The 17241-nt window shown below is 37.2% G+C and overlaps 1 protein-coding gene across 5 annotated transcripts in view; it reads left to right on the forward strand.

Moving 5' to 3' along the window:
- The window catches only part of CWC27 (CWC27 spliceosome associated cyclophilin), a 255184-nt gene that overhangs the window by 34201 nt on the left and 203742 nt on the right, over window positions 1-17241 (forward strand). For all 5 annotated transcript variants that reach the window (XR_007514683.1, XM_049864413.1, XM_049864420.1 and 2 more), the window contains 2 exons: window positions 1482-1512; window positions 4533-4690. Coding sequence is in view for 4 of the 5 variants with exons in the window: in XM_049864413.1 (XP_049720370.1) it covers window positions 1482-1512; window positions 4533-4690 (189 nt within the window). In the remaining variant the exon portion in view is untranslated. The remainder of the gene's footprint in view (window positions 1-1481; window positions 1513-4532; window positions 4691-17241) is intronic.

Raw genomic sequence — 17241 nt, forward strand, 5'->3', positions numbered from 1 at the left:
TTGACAGTGGAGATGGTAGAGCTCCTAGCATGTTGGGGAGAAGCACTCTAATCAGTTTTACTCCTTTTGCTGTCCACAGTTGTTGAACTACAGTAATTAAATTTAAAATTATTAAACTTCTGTAATTTAGAATAATTTGAATACTAGAAACCGGCTTTAACAGTTTGTCTTAGTCGTCTAGTGCTGCTATAACAGAAATACATCAAGTGGATGGCATTAACAAAGTGAAATTTATTTTTTCACAGTAAGGTAGGCTCAAAGTCCAGATTCAGGGTGTCAGCTCCAGGGGATGGGTTTCTCTGTCTGTTGGTTGTGGAGGAAGATTCCTTGTCCTCAAACTTCCTCTGGTCGAGGAGCTTTTCAGGTGCAGGGACCCTGGGTCCAAAGGACAGGCTCTGCTCCTGGTGTTGCCTTCTTGGTGATTTGAGGTCCCCTGTCTCTCTACTTGCTTCTTTTTTTTATATCTCAAGAGATTGCCTCAAGACACAATCCAGCTGTAGATTGAGTCCTGCCTCACTAACAAAATGGTGCCCTTTCTCCCTCATTAACATCAAGGAAGCAGGATTTACAACATATAGGAAAATAACACAATACCAGAAGTCATGGCCCAGCCAAATTGATACACACATTTTTGGGGGGACATAATTCAATTCAATCCAGGACACATTTCATTTGCTAATTTTTTCCTTGAAGCATTTTTATCTCAGTTGTTGTGGGTAATCAGCAAAACAGAGTTGAAATTTTTTGTGAAGAAAACCAAAAAAAAACCAAACCCACTGCTGTCAAATCGATTCCAACTCAGTGACCCTGTAGGACAGAGTAGAACTGCCGCATAGAGTTTCCAAGGAGCGCCTGGTGGATTCAAACTCCTGACCTTCTGGTTAGCAGCCGTCATACTTAACCACTCCGCCACCCAGGTTTCCACGTTTTAGGCTGATCCACTGAGTTATTTCTCACATACTTTCAGGAGTTTACAGAAAATTCTCTTTGAGAAAGGAAGATATCATAGTGTTGAATGATATGTTGGGCCACTGTCTCAAAGAGGGACTAAAATACTATTATACTGAGTTTAGCTCATTTTCAAAAGTTCTGTTTCAAAATAATCTTCTCTTAATATTCTTTTATTTGAAAGATTTCGTTTCTGTGGCCAAATTGCTTCAAACCAATAGAAGAAATAATTTTCTGTAGACCTTTGTTCACCAAAAAGGTGCTATTAGTTGTTGTTGCTGTTTTTTTTTTTTTAATGAATTCATGTATCTGCTAATGGAGCATACCTGTGATTCTGTTTACAAATGTTTGATTATAAATCTTTGATTTTATTTAGAATGTTTCCATTTTTCTATAATGCCATTCTAAGATTACTATAATGAAGTGAGTTTTTGGAACATTTTTACCAGCAAACTATTCTAGATTTTCGGGTTATTGAATAATTTTATTAGTTTCATTTTGAAGCTGAAATCTGTTTGTTTATTTTTTTGTAGTGAAAAAGATACAGCAGGAGATTCAGATGATGTGAGTATTAATTTTAGTATAAATACACATTTGAACAATTTATAGTAAGTTCTAAATTTTTACAAAAAATTGAATTATTTTTTCCTTCAAAAATAATTTATATTATTTTTATTATTATATATGTAAAATTTTGAAAAAATTGAAAAATAAAAATCATTTATTTTGATATTGGAATATTTCCTTCCAAGTTCCCTAAAAAATTTGAATCATATATATGAATGTCTAGCCTGCTTTTTTTCCCCCTCACATAATACTTAAATGCTCAAAATTCAAATGCCATTAATTTTATTATGTTAAAAGTTTAAATATTGATGGGTGGGTATTATACTTGATGTATAGGAAATGTCTGGGTCAGTGATTTTTAGTCTTACTTATAGACACGTACTTTTCAGAAGATTCTCATTCAAGACTGCAGTATAGTGATCGCTCTTTGTTAGTTTTACTATCAGATAAAGCTGATAAACCAGAAGGCAGAGTTTATTTTGATGTGTAAGAGGTTAAATTTTTCAAGTTATCCAGATGCCGCTTTGTATAAAACCCACTGATCTGTGCATTGTATAATTCATTAGGAAGTACATAACTTTCTATGCCTGAACACAGCTTTATACCATAATCAAAAGGGAGAGTTCTCTCTGACTATATGTAGTAGAGGGAGGATGAATTTCTAACTTGGTCAAGAAAACCTCCCTGGAAAAAATGATGTTGTGTTGTCTTGTAGAAAAACTAGGAGTTAGCTTGGTCAAAAAAGAAAGTAGTGAAGGATGGGGTCCCTCTAGCTCGAACAGCTTATGCTAAAGCACGAAACCAAGGCAAGGTAAGTACCTTGTTCAGAAAACACAACCTGAGATTTAAAGTTTGAGAAAAGCAGCCTGATTTTTTAAGTGCAGGGAGAAGACTATTGAAGGTAGAGGAAACTATACGTGCAAAAGGCTTAGAAGCAGGAGAGAGTTGTGTCCCAGAAGCTGAATGCAGGGAAACATGACTGGGTTGTAGTGACGGGAGGGAGAGTTGGATGAGTTTGGAGAGGTAGCAAGGGGTCAGATATTACAGAGCTTTGTAGGCCATGGTGCAGAGTGTGAATTTCATCCTAAAAGTGAGGAACAGATGAAGGACAGTTAAAAAGAAAGGTGTTATGATCAACTGTGTATTTTAGGAAGATTAGCGTGGCAATATTATAGAGGACAAATTAGAAGAAACAGACTAGAGGCAATGAGACCTATTAGGAAGCTATTACAGAAGGAGAGCTTGATACAAGACTACAGTTGTGAGATGATAAGGGGATAGACTTGAAAGAGGTCTATGAGGTGACTGATTCCATTCTGTTAGGTGATGGAGAAGAAAGAGTCTAGGACAAACATGAAGCTTTTGGCTTGGGCAACTTGTTGGATGGGTACAAAAGAAAGAGTAGGGTTGAGGTGGGGAAATAACAATAAAAAAATAATGAGGCTAGTTTTGTACACCTTGAGATTAAGATAGCTTGGAAAAATCTGTGTAACAAAAATTATATGGGTATGGAACATAGGGACAAGGTCTGATATAACAGTAAAGATTTGCTCTTATGGTCATGGTTTGGGGTGAGGTCATCTAAAGACAGTGTACAGTCAGTCACAACCTGTTTTGTGTCCCAGACCCTTTGGAATGACTAAAACTGTAGACCTTCTTCCCAGAAAAACATACTACATCCACACACAAAATTTTATGAATTTGCAGGGGGATTTTTTTTAGATATCCTGTGGCCTAAGCATGGAAAGCGTAGTGAGGTGAGTGATTATTAAATTTTAGTGCTTAAGAATTAATTGAACAGGTTGCTGAAAACAATCACAGTCTCTGTCTTGAGATTTTGGTTCAATAAATCTGGGACTAAGACGAGAATTTTACACTTTTAACAAGCAACCCATGTACTTTGAGGACCACACTTTGAGAACCTCTGCTCTAGGGGTCCACCAGCCTCAAATTAAGAATCCTGCCTCACCATAACTCACCTGATAGAAGAATTACAAGAGAAAAATGACCCACTTGGTTTAGTTCCTTCAGTCCTTCTCTCCCCTCTCCTCTCCTTCCTGCATCTAATTGTCTCCCTCAACTCCTTCATCTATTAATGCTGGGAACTATTCTGGAAGTTGAAGATACAGCGTAAACAAAACAGGCCAGAATTTTAGCCCTCGTGGTGTGCTTACTCTAAGAGTGGGGGAGAGACAATAAACACATAAATAAAACATATGCCAGATGGGTGAAAAAGCTTTGGAAAGTAAACCAGGGAAGGGAGATAGAGTTACTGGAGGTGAGTGGGTGGCTTTGCCATTTTAATAGGGTGATCAAAAAAAGCATCACTGAGAGGGTAACATTTAAGTAAATACCTGAAGGAGATGAAGCAAGCAATTCAGATACCTGGAATAAGAGCATTTCAGACTAAAGAGAACAACAACTCTAAAGGTGGGAAGGCAGAGGCATTCCAGGGTTGTTTGTGAACAGGTAGTTGGCCAGTGTGGCTGGATGGGAGTTGTAGGAGGTTATGTCAGAGAGGTACAGATTATATAGGGCCTTGAATGAGTTGGGAGCCATTAGAGGGTACTGAGAAGAGAAGTGATTCCTATGACTAAGATTATAGGAAGAAATTTCAGCTTCTCCAGCTACATCTCTTCTACTTGAATTAATTCTAGGTTGAGGTCAGTATGCTAGCTAACTGCCTCCAGGAGCCATGTTCCCCAATGAGATAAGAACAGAAATGTAGATAGACATTTGGTGATTTCGAGGGAACACAGTCCATGCTGCACAGAGGGGACGGGTGTGACTTGAGTAAGCAGCCCTTTCTGGAATATCCTATACTGATGTAGTTGGCCTAGAGCAGGGCCCCAGGGCGTATTCCTACCTGGAGCAGATTCTTAAAGCCCTTACTAATTAAAAACAAAACAAAACAAGAAACCCACCTGCCCCAGAATGTGATGAGAGGCTGAGATGGACTTCTGGAAGTGAAAGGGGAAATCGAATGCCTGGCAAATACCTAGTTTCAATTTCAACAGGATGGAGAAGATGAAAGTGCAGAGCATGATGAATATATTGATGGTGATGAGAAGAGCCTGATGAGAGAAAGAATTGCAAAAAAGTTAAAAAAGGACACAAGTGCAAACGTTAAATCAGCTGGCGAGGGAGAAGTAGAGAAGAAATCAGTGAGCCGCAGGTGAGTCAGTTTTTCTGCATCTAGGTATCACAGTTTTAATTTTTTGTCTTTCCATATTTCATTTTAAAATAAGATTGAATCCTCTTTTTGACCATGTTTTTACATACCATTTAATAATGTTTGATAAGAAAACCCTGGTGGCGTAGTGGTTAAGTGCTACGGCTGCTAACCAAAAGGTTGGCAGTTTGAATCCACCAGGCGCTCCTTGGAAACTCTATGGGGCAGTTCTACTCTGTCCTGTAGGGTTGCTAGGAGTCGGAATTGACTCGACAGCAATGGGTTTGGTTTGGTTAATGTTTGATAAATAAACCAGTTATGCAAACTGGCCGATTTGGGGGCTTAAAAGAAAATAAACCAGATTTAAAGTAAGTACAGCATTGGTCCTATGAGCGGAGCCCTGGTTAAAGTGCTCAGCTACTAACCGAGAGATCGGCAGTTCGAATCCACCAGTCACTCTGTGGGAGAAAGACGTGGCAGTCAGCTTCTGTAAAGATTTACAGCCTTGGAAACCCCGTGGGGCGGTTCTACCCTGTCCTGTAGTGTTGGTATAAGTCAGAATCAACTGGCCGGCAGTGGATTTTTTTTTTTTTTTTTAATTTGGGTTCTATGAGCCAAATTCCACTCCACTTCATTTTTCTAACCCCCCCTTTTTTTTATTTATTGTACTTTAGATGAAGGTTTACAGAATACACTGTCTTCTCATTAAACAGTTAGTACACGTATTGTTTTATGACATCGGTTAACAATGCCACGACATGTTAACACTCTCCCTTCTTGAGCTTGGGTTCCCTATTACCAGCTTTCCTGTTCCCTCCTGCCTTCTAGTCCTTGACCCTGGGCTGGTGTGCCCCTTTAGTCTCACTTTGTCTTATGGGCCTATCTAATCTTTGGCTGAAGGGTGAACCTCAGGAGTGACTTCGTTACTGAGCTTAGAGAGTGTCTGGGGGCCATACTCTTGGGGTTTCTCCAGTCTTTGTCAGGCCAGTAAGTCTGGTCTGTTGTTGTGAATTAGAATTCTGTTGTACATTTTTCTCTGGCTCTGCCCAGGACTGTCTGTTGTGATCCCTGTCTGATCCTTTTTTTTAAAGATTCTATAAATTGTTTTATGTAGGACAAATCATATAATAGCTAGATACGGAAGGTTGTATTTGGTTAATATTAATGAGCACAGTATAGTAATTATATAGAAAGAAAAGATGTCATCAGATAACTTAGGTGTGTAAAAATTGTCAAAACTTATTAAGAAAGTGTGTGGGCCTCTGAAAACATTCTTAAATATCTTTTCAAGTCTGATTTACCAAATACTTTGTGCCCCTCCTAATCTCAGCAGTATCTTAAAAGAAATTTCAGTAAATGCTGAAAAGTTCACTGTCTGGTAATACAGGTTGCTGGGTTTTTTTCTTCAATATTACAGTCTCTTGAAATTCAACTGAATTGAAAAACTTCTTTCCTTTCTGATTGTATTATTACGATTTTATGGTCTATGTTTTAAATAATGTTGCTTTAAAAAATAATAGTGTTTGTTTTCATATGGCTTACACTTGGGGATAAGATAGATGTAACTATGTAAATAACATTCTTTTTCTGTCATATTTCACAACTCATGTAGAAAACCTTAAAAAAAAAAAAAAAGCATTCCCATGTTGTCATGTTATAGTGCTTCTCAATTTTTTTCTTTGCGTAACCAGAAATAAAATTAGTTCTCAGAACTTTGCGCTAAAGTTATAACCTTTTGAATTCAGAAATAGTCCTCTGAGTAGTCACTGTTTCATATTTAATATAGTAGATTAACTTTGGGCTAACATTGACTCAATATTTTGGTGATCATGTATATATACTTGTGCGATTACTAGGGATGGAGTTGACGATCCTCTCATCAACCCTGTAATTTTTAATCAAATTGTGAATATAGTCAAGGATACCTAATTTTTTTTCCTCTCAAGACACATGTTTTCCAATTTTAAGAATTATGAATTATTTTAAAGATTTGGTTTATAATGTGACAAAAATTAACATTTTTGAAATTTTAGTAGATTAAACAAATATTTATTTAAATGACGCTTGGGTGTTTCTTAAGCCCTCAACCCTGTATTGTTGGCCTTACTACTACCTTAAATGCAGTTTACAATATAGTTAATATAAATTATAGTTTAGCGAAGCTGGATTTTCTGTGTTGTGTTATTGCTGTGTGCTGTCAAGTCAATTCCAATTCATAACAACCCTATAGGACAGAGTAGAATTGCCCCACAGGGTTTCCTGGGCTGTAATCTTTATAGAAGCAGATTACCAGGTCTTGTCTTCTTCGGAGTGGAGCGGCTGGTGGGTTTGAACTGCTAACCTTTCAGTTTGCAGCCGAGCACTTACCCATTGTGCCACGAGGGCTCCTTGGATTTTCTATAATAACTAAATAAAGCTTATTTTTTTAATGTATCTTTCATAGTAGTCTTAAAAGTTAGTTATTTAATATAAAAATTATCAAACAGATTGCATTTTCCAAAAATGTATTCATCTTTAGAGCAAACTGTACCAGTTGCCTTCGAGTCAGTTCCAACGTTAGGGCTACCACGTGTGTGCCAGAGTAGAACTGTGCTCCGTACGGTTTTTAATGGCTGAATTTTTCAGTAGATTGCCAGACTTTTCTTCCCAGGTGCTTCTGGTTGGACTAGAACCTCCAACCAGTCAAGCTCTTAACCATTCCCAGGGACTTCTTTACAACAAAGGTTATCCTTAAAAGATTCCCTTGGCAGTGGTGTAGGTTCAGATAAGTAAGTATGACACTGATGACCAGATTTAGTAATATGGACTTAAAAGATCGGGGGGAGCCATTGACAAGTTTTCACAGGTGAGTGATGCACTGAGATTGCCTTCAGTGTGGAGAATGGACAGATGGAGAGAGGAGACTGGAGGGAGGCCAATTAGGAGGCACTTTCAGTAAATCCACATGTGAGATGGTGGCGACCTGAACCTAGGATACTGGTTATTCTGAAGGATGTTTCACATAAGTAGGATGTTTGAATCTTCTTTTTTTTTTTTTTAATTGTGCTTCAGGTGCAAGTTTACAGCTCAAGTTAATTTCTCATTGAAAAATTTATACACATATTGTTTTGTGACATTGGTTACAATCTCCACAATGTGAAAGCACTCTACCCCTTTCTACCCCAGATTTCCCGTGTCCATTTGTCCAGTTTTCCTGTCCTTTCCTGCCTTCTTATTTTGCTTTTAGGCAGGAGTTGCCCATTTGGTCTCGTATATTTATTGAACTAAGACGCACGTTTCTCACATGTGTTATTGTTTGTTTTATAGGCCTGTCTAATCTTTGAAAAGTGGGCTTTGGGAGTAGTTTCAGTTTTGAGTTAGCAGTGTCCGGGAGCCATAGTCCCGGAGGTCCGTCCATTCTCTGTCAGACCAGTAAGTCTGGTCTTTTTTTTTTTTTCATGAATTTGAATTTTTTTCTAAATTTTTCTCCTGCTCTGTCCAGAACTCTCTGTTGTGATTCCTGTTAGAGCGGTGAGTGCTGGTAGCTATACACCATCTAGTTCTTCTGGGCCAAGGCTGATGAAGGCTTTGGTTCATGTGGTCCTTTAGTCTTTGTGTTAATACATATTTTCCTTGTGTCTTTGGTTTTCTTCAATAGATGTATTTTGGATGGGCTCCACAAGCTTTTAAGACCCCAGACTCTACTCCCCAAAGTAGAATGTAGAACATTTTCTTTATGAACTATGTTATGCAAATTGACCTAGACGTCCCCTGAGACTATGGTCGCCAGCCCTCAGCCCCAGAAACTTGGTCCCTCAGGGTGTTTGGATGTCTCTAGGAAACTTCTATACCTTTGCGTTAGTCAAGTTGTGCCGACTTCCCCTGTATTGTGTGTTATATTTCCTTCACCAGAGTCAACATTTGTCCACTATCTAGTTAGTGATTTCTAACTTCCCCTCTTTCCCTACTCTTGTAACCATCAAAGAATTTTTTTTTTTCTGTGTTTAAGCCTTCTCTTGAGTTCTTATAATAGTGGTCTCATACAATATGTCTTTTTGTGATAAATATTCTTCATCTTTTCATTTGAGACTTAGCTTTTATAATAATTTCTTACATAGCAACATCTATACCTATGCATGTTAGTAACACTTTCCTCTTTTATAAGCTAGTATGATTTTCAAAATTAAAATCATATAACCTTAAATTCATGAGCATTTTGTATATGCATTTTAGATGAAAAAGCTATGTTCAAATCGTTTACATGACTACTTTTCTAATTTAGTCTTCAAAGGTAGCTTAGAAATTTCAGATAAATGCAGTAAAACTTGTGAAAGGCAGAATCTGTGTAATGTGGAAACCTGTCAGAGAAGGAAGATTCAAATATTTTGTACTAGTAGAGATAGAAAAGTGGTAAGACTGCACCTGTCAAAGGTGGAAAACTTGTGAGACTCAGGAAAAAAAGGCAGTCCCCTCGAGTTCTGGTTCTCACAGATTTCACTGTATGTCAGTACTATATACACTGGATTCGTTAGATAAAATAATTGGCAAAATTGGCCTCTAATGGTTAAAACACCAAAACATTTATTTGTAACTGTTCCCTAAATTTTCAGTATTCGTATCTTCCTGTCTCCCCGCTTCATCCAATCTCTTCCCTCCACAAACAGAAATAAAAGAAAAATAAGGAGGTCAGGATAGAGGAGAAAGGACAGAATTTTAAAAGGAAAATACAGTTTTTTCTCTCTAGTCTAGAAATTTCCTTGATTGTCTCATGACCCCGTATTTTTGGGTTCAGAAAATTTCCATAATCACTAGTACTTTGGTCAGTTATACCATCTTCACTGTAGTTTAAGTCTCTGGCATTAATTTTTTAATTAAAAGGAAAAAGAAAAGAAAACTCTTTAGAGTGTTAAAAAATTATAATATGTTAAAAAGGTTAATTATATCTGAAGGAAAGTCACTACTCAGTTAATGTTGAGTTATAATGGTTATAGCTATCAGCCAGATAAGATGTCAGTGTGAAATCATTATCTATTCAAAATCAGTGTTCATGGTCTATACAGACGTTTCATCTGGATGTGTGTGAAGTACTCTGTATGCTTTTGTCATTTTCTGATTTGAGCAGTGGCATTGAGAGCTAGACTAGCCTACCAGCCCTTTAGGTAAGGAACTGTAATTTTACTGAAAATTTGTGGTAGTGCTTCTATTGGTAAAAAACAAAACAAAGCAAAAAACGTGGAATCTTTTAAAGCTGTTTATCACTTTGGATGTTAAACCTATAAGCAAATGGGTTGAGTACTTAATATTTCAGCTGGGAAATAGTATTTAACAATATAACAGATTTACATACAGTGGAGTCTTCTTATTCTTAGCAATGTCTCTAGTTGTTCTGTTGAAAAGTACTTAGGAAAAAAAAAAATCCAAAGCTGCTTCTACCATCTCTCATTTTTTCTCTCGTTATACCTATGCTGACATCTCTTGGATTTCTAGTTCCTTGCCTCCTCCGTTTTCTAAATAACCCAACCCCACTTTTCTAAATATATTAGTCCTATTCTCCTCCTTGGAGCCCTGGTGGCACAGTGGTTAAGAGCTATGGCTGCTAACCAAGAGGTCAGCAGTTCGAACCCACCAGCTGATTGGAAACCCTGTGGGGCAGTTCTACTCTGTTCCATAGGGTCACTATGAGTAGGAACCAACTCAACAGCATCTAACAACAATATTCTCTTTCTTATCCTGCCTACCTTCTCTGTACCTATACCTGGACTACTGAATATTGATGAGCAGAATCATGTAGCTATGCACATAGTGGTATCATTATGGATTTCTAGTTTGCAGCCTCAGCGGCACCTCTGATGCTTCTTTATGCACTTCAAACTTTAAACTCACTCTCTCTCAGATCACCTGACCTTCTGTTTTACACAATAGGAGTAAACTTTTTCTGCTCTTAATTCTTTTCTCCTTTATGCTTTCAGACCAGTTCTTACCTCCTTCTCTGCTTTAATGAGGCATTCATTGGTGGTTCAGTGGTAGAATTCTTATCTTCCACGCGGAAGATCTGGGTTCAGTTCCCAGCCAATGTACCTTGTGTGCAGCCAACACCCGTCTGTCAGGGTATGATACTGAACAGGTTTTAGTGGAGCTTCTTGACCAAGATGGACTAGGAAGAGAGGCCTGGTGATCTACTCCAAAAGTCAGCTGATGAAAACCCTGTGGATCACAATGGTTGATCCACAGCCCACCTTGGGGATGGTACAGGACCAGGCAGCTTTTCATTCCATTGTGCACAGGGTTGCTACGAGTTAGGTACCAAATCGAGGGCAGCTAACAACAATAAATCTCCTCTGCTTTAATGGGAGAAGAATCCTTCTAGCATCTGAAATGATTTTATCCTCTCTTTCCTTTGAAAAAAAAAAATTTTTTTAATTTTTTTTCCTTTGTCTTCACTTTCTTCTGTTCACTGATTCCTTTCTCTCCACTCCTGTCATTCATGAGTAAAAGAGACAAAACAGCAAAACCACTCCATTTTATTTTCTGTCACCACTTTGTCACTTCACATTGTTTTCTAAATACAATTAGTCTGGTTTCCCCCCTGCCGCTTCACTGAAACTTTTCACTCAGGCCATCTCATTGACAAATCTAGTGGCTATTTTTCAATGCTTGTTTTTCTTGATCTCTCTGCTGTGGAATTTGGCATTTATCTCTTCCCTCTTGAAACTCATCTCCTTCAAAAATTTTGCTACTTAAATTGTGATCTGGGAACCTTGGGAACTCCTTAGAAAAAAATGCTGAATTTTAGGCCCCACCCCATACTTTCTGAGTCAGAATCTAATCTGCATTTTAACAACATCTCCAGGTGATTTGTATATACATTTAAGTTTGAGAAACACTCCTCTAGAATACTAATTTCTGTTCCCACTGCTGGGTTTATTTTATCTCAGCTCCAAGGCCAGCAACTTGGTAGTACCTTCTCTTACTCCCCAAGGAAGAATACCTAGGTGCTCTTCCTCCAGTTTCCCATTGCACCTTTTTGACACTTCTGTGATAGTTAATACGTATTATGTTATACATTTTTGCTTCTTTTTATGTCCTTATACTGAAGTTCTCTTGAAGGGAGAAGTTGTGTCCATTTATGTTTGTATCTCCATGGACTAACATCACAGGTACCCAAATGTTTGTAAAAATGAATGAACAAAGAAATAGATGAATCCTTTGACAAATCACTTTCTCCTCTGGATCTGTAAGTATTTGCTTACATTTGTTACATGAGAATTGATTTTACCTATTCCAGTAAAGACTGTGTCTGTTTTACTTTTATATCCTCAGAACCTAGTATAGAAAGCATATAGAAACTGGCTATTTAAATTTGTGAAATGAGTGAATGAATGAATGAATAAGTAAATTTGTGACTCATTAGAGGAGCAGTTTTTGCTCCCAGTGCACACTAGATTCACTGGGAGAGCTTTTAAAAAAACACTGATGCCCCGGCCCCACTCCCACTCATTCTGAATCATTTGGTTTGAGGTGAAGCTTGGACACATGTTTCTTTTTTTAAAGTTAAAAATAAGTTAAAAACCTGTATGAAGATATTTGGTAAGTACACATATGGTATGTACAGCTTGCTGAATTTTTACAAACTAAACGTAGCAATATAACCATCACTCAGATCAAGAAATAGAACATTGCTGTTACCCAGAAGCTTCCCTCTTGCCGCATTCTGGTTGCTTCTCCCTCACCTACTAAAAGTAACCACTATCTAATTTCTAGTAGTGCACATTAATTATTTGGCTCAATAGTACTTTACAAAAGCTCTCCAGATATTCTAATGTGTATCTACGGTTAAGAACCACTGCAGTAAAGATTCCTGCCCCATTCCCCACCAAACATACACTCCCTTCATTACATCTGATGTCTAGAATAATGTAAAGGTGGAAGTTATTTGGTAGGGTCACCTCAGATATATCACCTCAGGGATAGGACTTTTTTTTTTTTTTATTATTAATTGAATTTTAGATGAGGGTTTACAGAACAAACTAGTTTCTCCTCAAACAGTCCACACGTTGTTGTATGACATTGGTTAACAACCCCAGAACATGTCAGCACTCTCCTTTCTCAACCCGGGGTTCCCTATTACCAGCTTTCCTGTTCCCACCTGCCTTCCAATCCCTGTCCCAGGGCTGGTGTGCCCCTTTAGTCTTGCTTTGTTCCATGGGACTGTTCAATCTTTGGCTGAAGGCTGAACCTCAAGAGTGACCTCATTACTGACCTGAAAGGGTGTCCAGGGCCCATACTCTCAGGGTTTCTCCAGTCTCTGTCAGGCTGGCAAGTCTAGTCTTTCTTTTTGAGTTAAAATTTTGTTCTCATTTTTCTCTAGCTCTGTCTGGGACCCTCTATTGTGATCTCTGTCAGAGCAGCCAGTGGTGGTAGCCAGGTACCATCTAGTTTTACTGGACTCAGTCTGATGGAGGCCATGTTAGATGTGGTCCATTAGTCCTTTGGACTAATCTTTCCCTGATGTCTTTAGTTTTCTTCGTTCTTCCTTGCTCTTGAAGGGGCGAGACCAGTGGCAAATCCTAGATGGCTGCTCACAGACTTTTATGACCTCAGATGCTACTCACCAAGGTAGAATGTAGAACATATTCTTATAAACTCTGTTATGCCAATTTAGTTGGATGTTCCCTGGGACTATGGTCCCACAGCCCTCAGCCCAGAAATTCAGTCCCTCAGGGAGTTTGGATGTGTCTATGGAGCTACCATGGCCTTGCCTTGTCCAGGTTGTGCTGGCTTACAGTGTTGTGTACTGTCTTACCCTTCACCAAAGTTACCTGTTGCAGGGGTAGGACATTTCTATCAACTGAACTTGATTTAAATCTTTGAAAAAGATAGAAACGTCGGCATAGTGGGAATCGAGTAATTTTAGAAGAAATAAAATATATTTGAGTACTCCTAATGTTTTTAAAAGTTGACTCATGGGATCACTATGAAGCAGAATCGACTCAGTGGTAGTGTGTTAATGTTTTCAGAAAATGCGTGCTGGTAAATATCTAAATCAGCGTCTCAGCATTTGAATTATCAGGAGAACTTAATACTGATGCCTAGGCCCCACCCTGATCAATTGAATCAGAATTTTTGGTATGTAACCATAAGAAATTTTAAAAGGTACCCCAGGTTATTCTAATATGCAGCCAGTGCTGAGAACTACTGACTTAAACAGATTATTGATTAAAAGTTGGGGATAGTTGCTGCTTGTCTTCTGGAAAGCCCTATTTTAAAGATTATTGTAAGGAATTTTTTTTTTTTTTTTTGCCTGTAGGTGGAGCTCAGCTACTGCAAGTTAATCATGTAAACCAGCTTGAGTCATCTGCCTGCTTGTTTTTAACATTTATATATTGATTTATAATAAATGGCTAAACAACAAGCAGAGCAGATAGTAAGAAAATTAATAGTTTGTTGTGACACTTAGCATCATTATGGAAATGATGTCTTTTATTATGTAATTTCTGTTATCTGTAATTTCATTGTGATTATTTTTATTGTGATTTTGTGGTGATCCTTAAAGAGTCGATAGTAATTTTTCAGTGTTATAATGGTATCAGTTTTGGTGTTTGGACAGGTTCTAGTTTCATCACCTATGTTCTGAATTTACCTGTTACATTTATTTGACTGTGGTGCTATTGCTTTTTCATGAAAAAACTCTTATTTGGTAAAGTTAAAGAGAATTTGTATTTTACTCAAATAGCTCATGATTTGTGTTACTTTGACTGAATATAAAATACCTTGCTATAATGATAACACCAGGTATTCAGATATGAGTGTTGAAGTTGGGGTTAAAGATCTAATAAATTGAACTTTAAATTATGGAGCAAGGGGTAATACAGAGTCATAAATAATGCTTTCATACCTCCTTAGGCCTAGAAGAACACCCAAATGAGCTGTTGCTAATTTTAGCTTCTAAAGTCTTCCTTTGTCAGATTTGAAATATATGGCTAAGATTTCTTATGGAACTTTGAACAATTATTTTTTTCTCTAGTATTTCTAGCCATCTCAAGAACATTAATAAGCCTTCTCTCAGAGCTAGAAAATTTTTGAGTCTTATATTTTGTGTTCTGGTCAAGAGCTACAGTTTCTAACCAAAAGATTGGAAATTTGAGTCCACCCGCTGCTCCTTGGAAACCCTATGGGGCAGTTCTACTCTGTCCTATAGGGTTGCTATGAGTCAGAACCGATTCGATGGCAATGGGTTTGGTTTTTTCTGGTTTGTACTTTGTGTTCTGGATTCACTTACCTAGTGATTAGACTTCGGAAGTGCAGAGTTATGTTTAGTACTAAACTTAGTTTTTCTAAAAAAGATAGTGCCATATTTAAATTTCAGAATTTTAAAAGATAACACACATTTTTAAATGATAGTACAAATTTTAAAAGGTAGTACAATAACAAAAATTGAAACCCACCGACATGTTAACAACCCTGTTTAAATCATTAGATCATTATCTCTGTGATAACCCCTCTTTGCCTCATCAGAACATTTATAAGTGAGGAGTAAAAGTAACCAGTTAGAGCATTTCTGCTTCCTTTCACCCTCTTTTGTCCCAAGATGTTGAATTGAAGCGGGTTGTAAAAGAGAGAAGGATAAATAGAAACGCAAGATTTACATACCAGTAATTGATCTCTGAATAAAGAAAATTGTGGAAGATTATTATTATTTTTTGTACGGGATAGTGGTCAAAATGTATTCTCAGGAAATGTTTAACAAAAAAACTTTGGACCAGTCCTGCGTGCTAACTTTCACTACAACTTGATTTTTATTTTGTTTTGTTCTTTTCCTAATCATTCATTTTTTTCTCAAATATGTGTTGCTCTTGCCAATCATAGCGCAAGAACTGCTGCATGCTAAACAGAATGTAAGGCTACAGGAACATGAAAATAAAGGGTATTTATTTTTTATTATACTACTGTCTTTTAAAATTTGTACTGTCATTTAAAAATGTGCGTTATCTTTTAAAATTCTGCAATTTAAATATTGTGCTATCTTTTTAAAACAAACTAAGTTTTATACTAAAGATAACTTTGCGCTTCCTAAGTCTGATCATTAGTTTCTAATGCAAACATTGACAACATAGTGTAGGAGAAAGAACTGTGAACAACTAATTATAATTCAGTATGACAAGTGATCTTACGACATACATGCAAAGTTTATGGATGTTATATACCGTTGCTGTCGAGTCAATTCTGACTCATAGCGACCGTGTTAGACACAGTAGAACTGCCCCATAGAATTTCCGCAGAGCGCCTGCTGGATTCAAACTGCTGACCTTTTGGTCAGCAGCTGTAACTCTTAACCACTATGCCACCAGGGTTTCCCATGGATGTTATATAGGTAACATATATTTCAGAAAAAGATTAAAATACCAGGTTATAAAAAGGGTTGAATGTAAAATTATCATTTTGTAGGTCAAAAACAGTTAAATATCAGCAGTTTTATGTGTTTCATCCTAATGCTAGTAAAATGCATCCTTGTTTGAGCCACTATTTAAAATAAATAACATTTTAGCGTTAAATTAAATCCTTTAAATTACTGTTGCATAATGCTCCAATGTTAAAAAAAAAAAAAATTTTTTTTTTTAATGCCCCAATGTACACTAGACAGTTTATTTTATTGCTTTTACCTGTTAGAGTTAAAAGTTTGGAACACTAGAAAGTATAATATAAACCATACCATCATTAGGCATTTCTGGCAATGTTTGGATCTTTTCAGTAAGAATTTTGGGTTATTCTGGAAAAAACTGTTGATTGGGCTGTTTGAAACAAAATACCACTTTTAAAATGCCGAGTCAGTCCATTGAGAATCAGTTAACCCATATGCCAAGATATTGCCTTCAAAATAAAACTTCTTGAGCTTTAGTTATGTACTTCAGAAATGCAACCACCCTACTGTTTTTACGATTAGATTTTGTATGGCAGACAGGAAGCAGTGAAATGCACATGTGGGGAAAATTCTGTCAAAATAGAGAAGAGGTATATGTATCTCTTTAGAATGTATTGATGTGTATTACTCTTGAGAGTTCTATTGATCTCACAGTATCAGTTGTTTATAAGGAATGGAATTATGCATTTGTAAGGTAGTATTGAGATGATGTGCAGAAAAACATTCTTCAAGTTATTCATCATTTGCTGAAGTGTTCTGTACTGTGGAACAAATACAGTCAGTCACATTGAAGAGTTTTGAAATATTCATTGCTTTCCTACCTTCCTATTTGTAGGTGGTGAATTCACCTGTAAATTAAATTGACAGCTATAGTTTGGGTGAGATGAGAAAGAGGAGAAACACTGAAGATGCAGAGCTCTTTGTTTCTGCAAAAAGTTAAGAGCGCATGAAGTTAGCAAGCACCTGAGTAAAAATTATAGTGTCTTCTGTTTTTGCTGTCTCTATCCCTTCTGTTCCCCTCCAACTGCTCAGAAATTTTACCAACCTTCAAATGTCACTTAGCTTTTACATACTGAGTTCCTCATTTGTACAAGGGACTGTGCTAGGTCCCAGGATACTCAGATTAGTAAGTATCAGCCTCTTCTCAAGTTGCTTT

Source organism: Elephas maximus, chromosome 2, assembly GCF_024166365.1.
Source record: "Elephas maximus indicus isolate mEleMax1 chromosome 2, mEleMax1 primary haplotype, whole genome shotgun sequence".
Lineage (NCBI taxonomy): Eukaryota > Metazoa > Chordata > Mammalia > Proboscidea > Elephantidae > Elephas > Elephas maximus.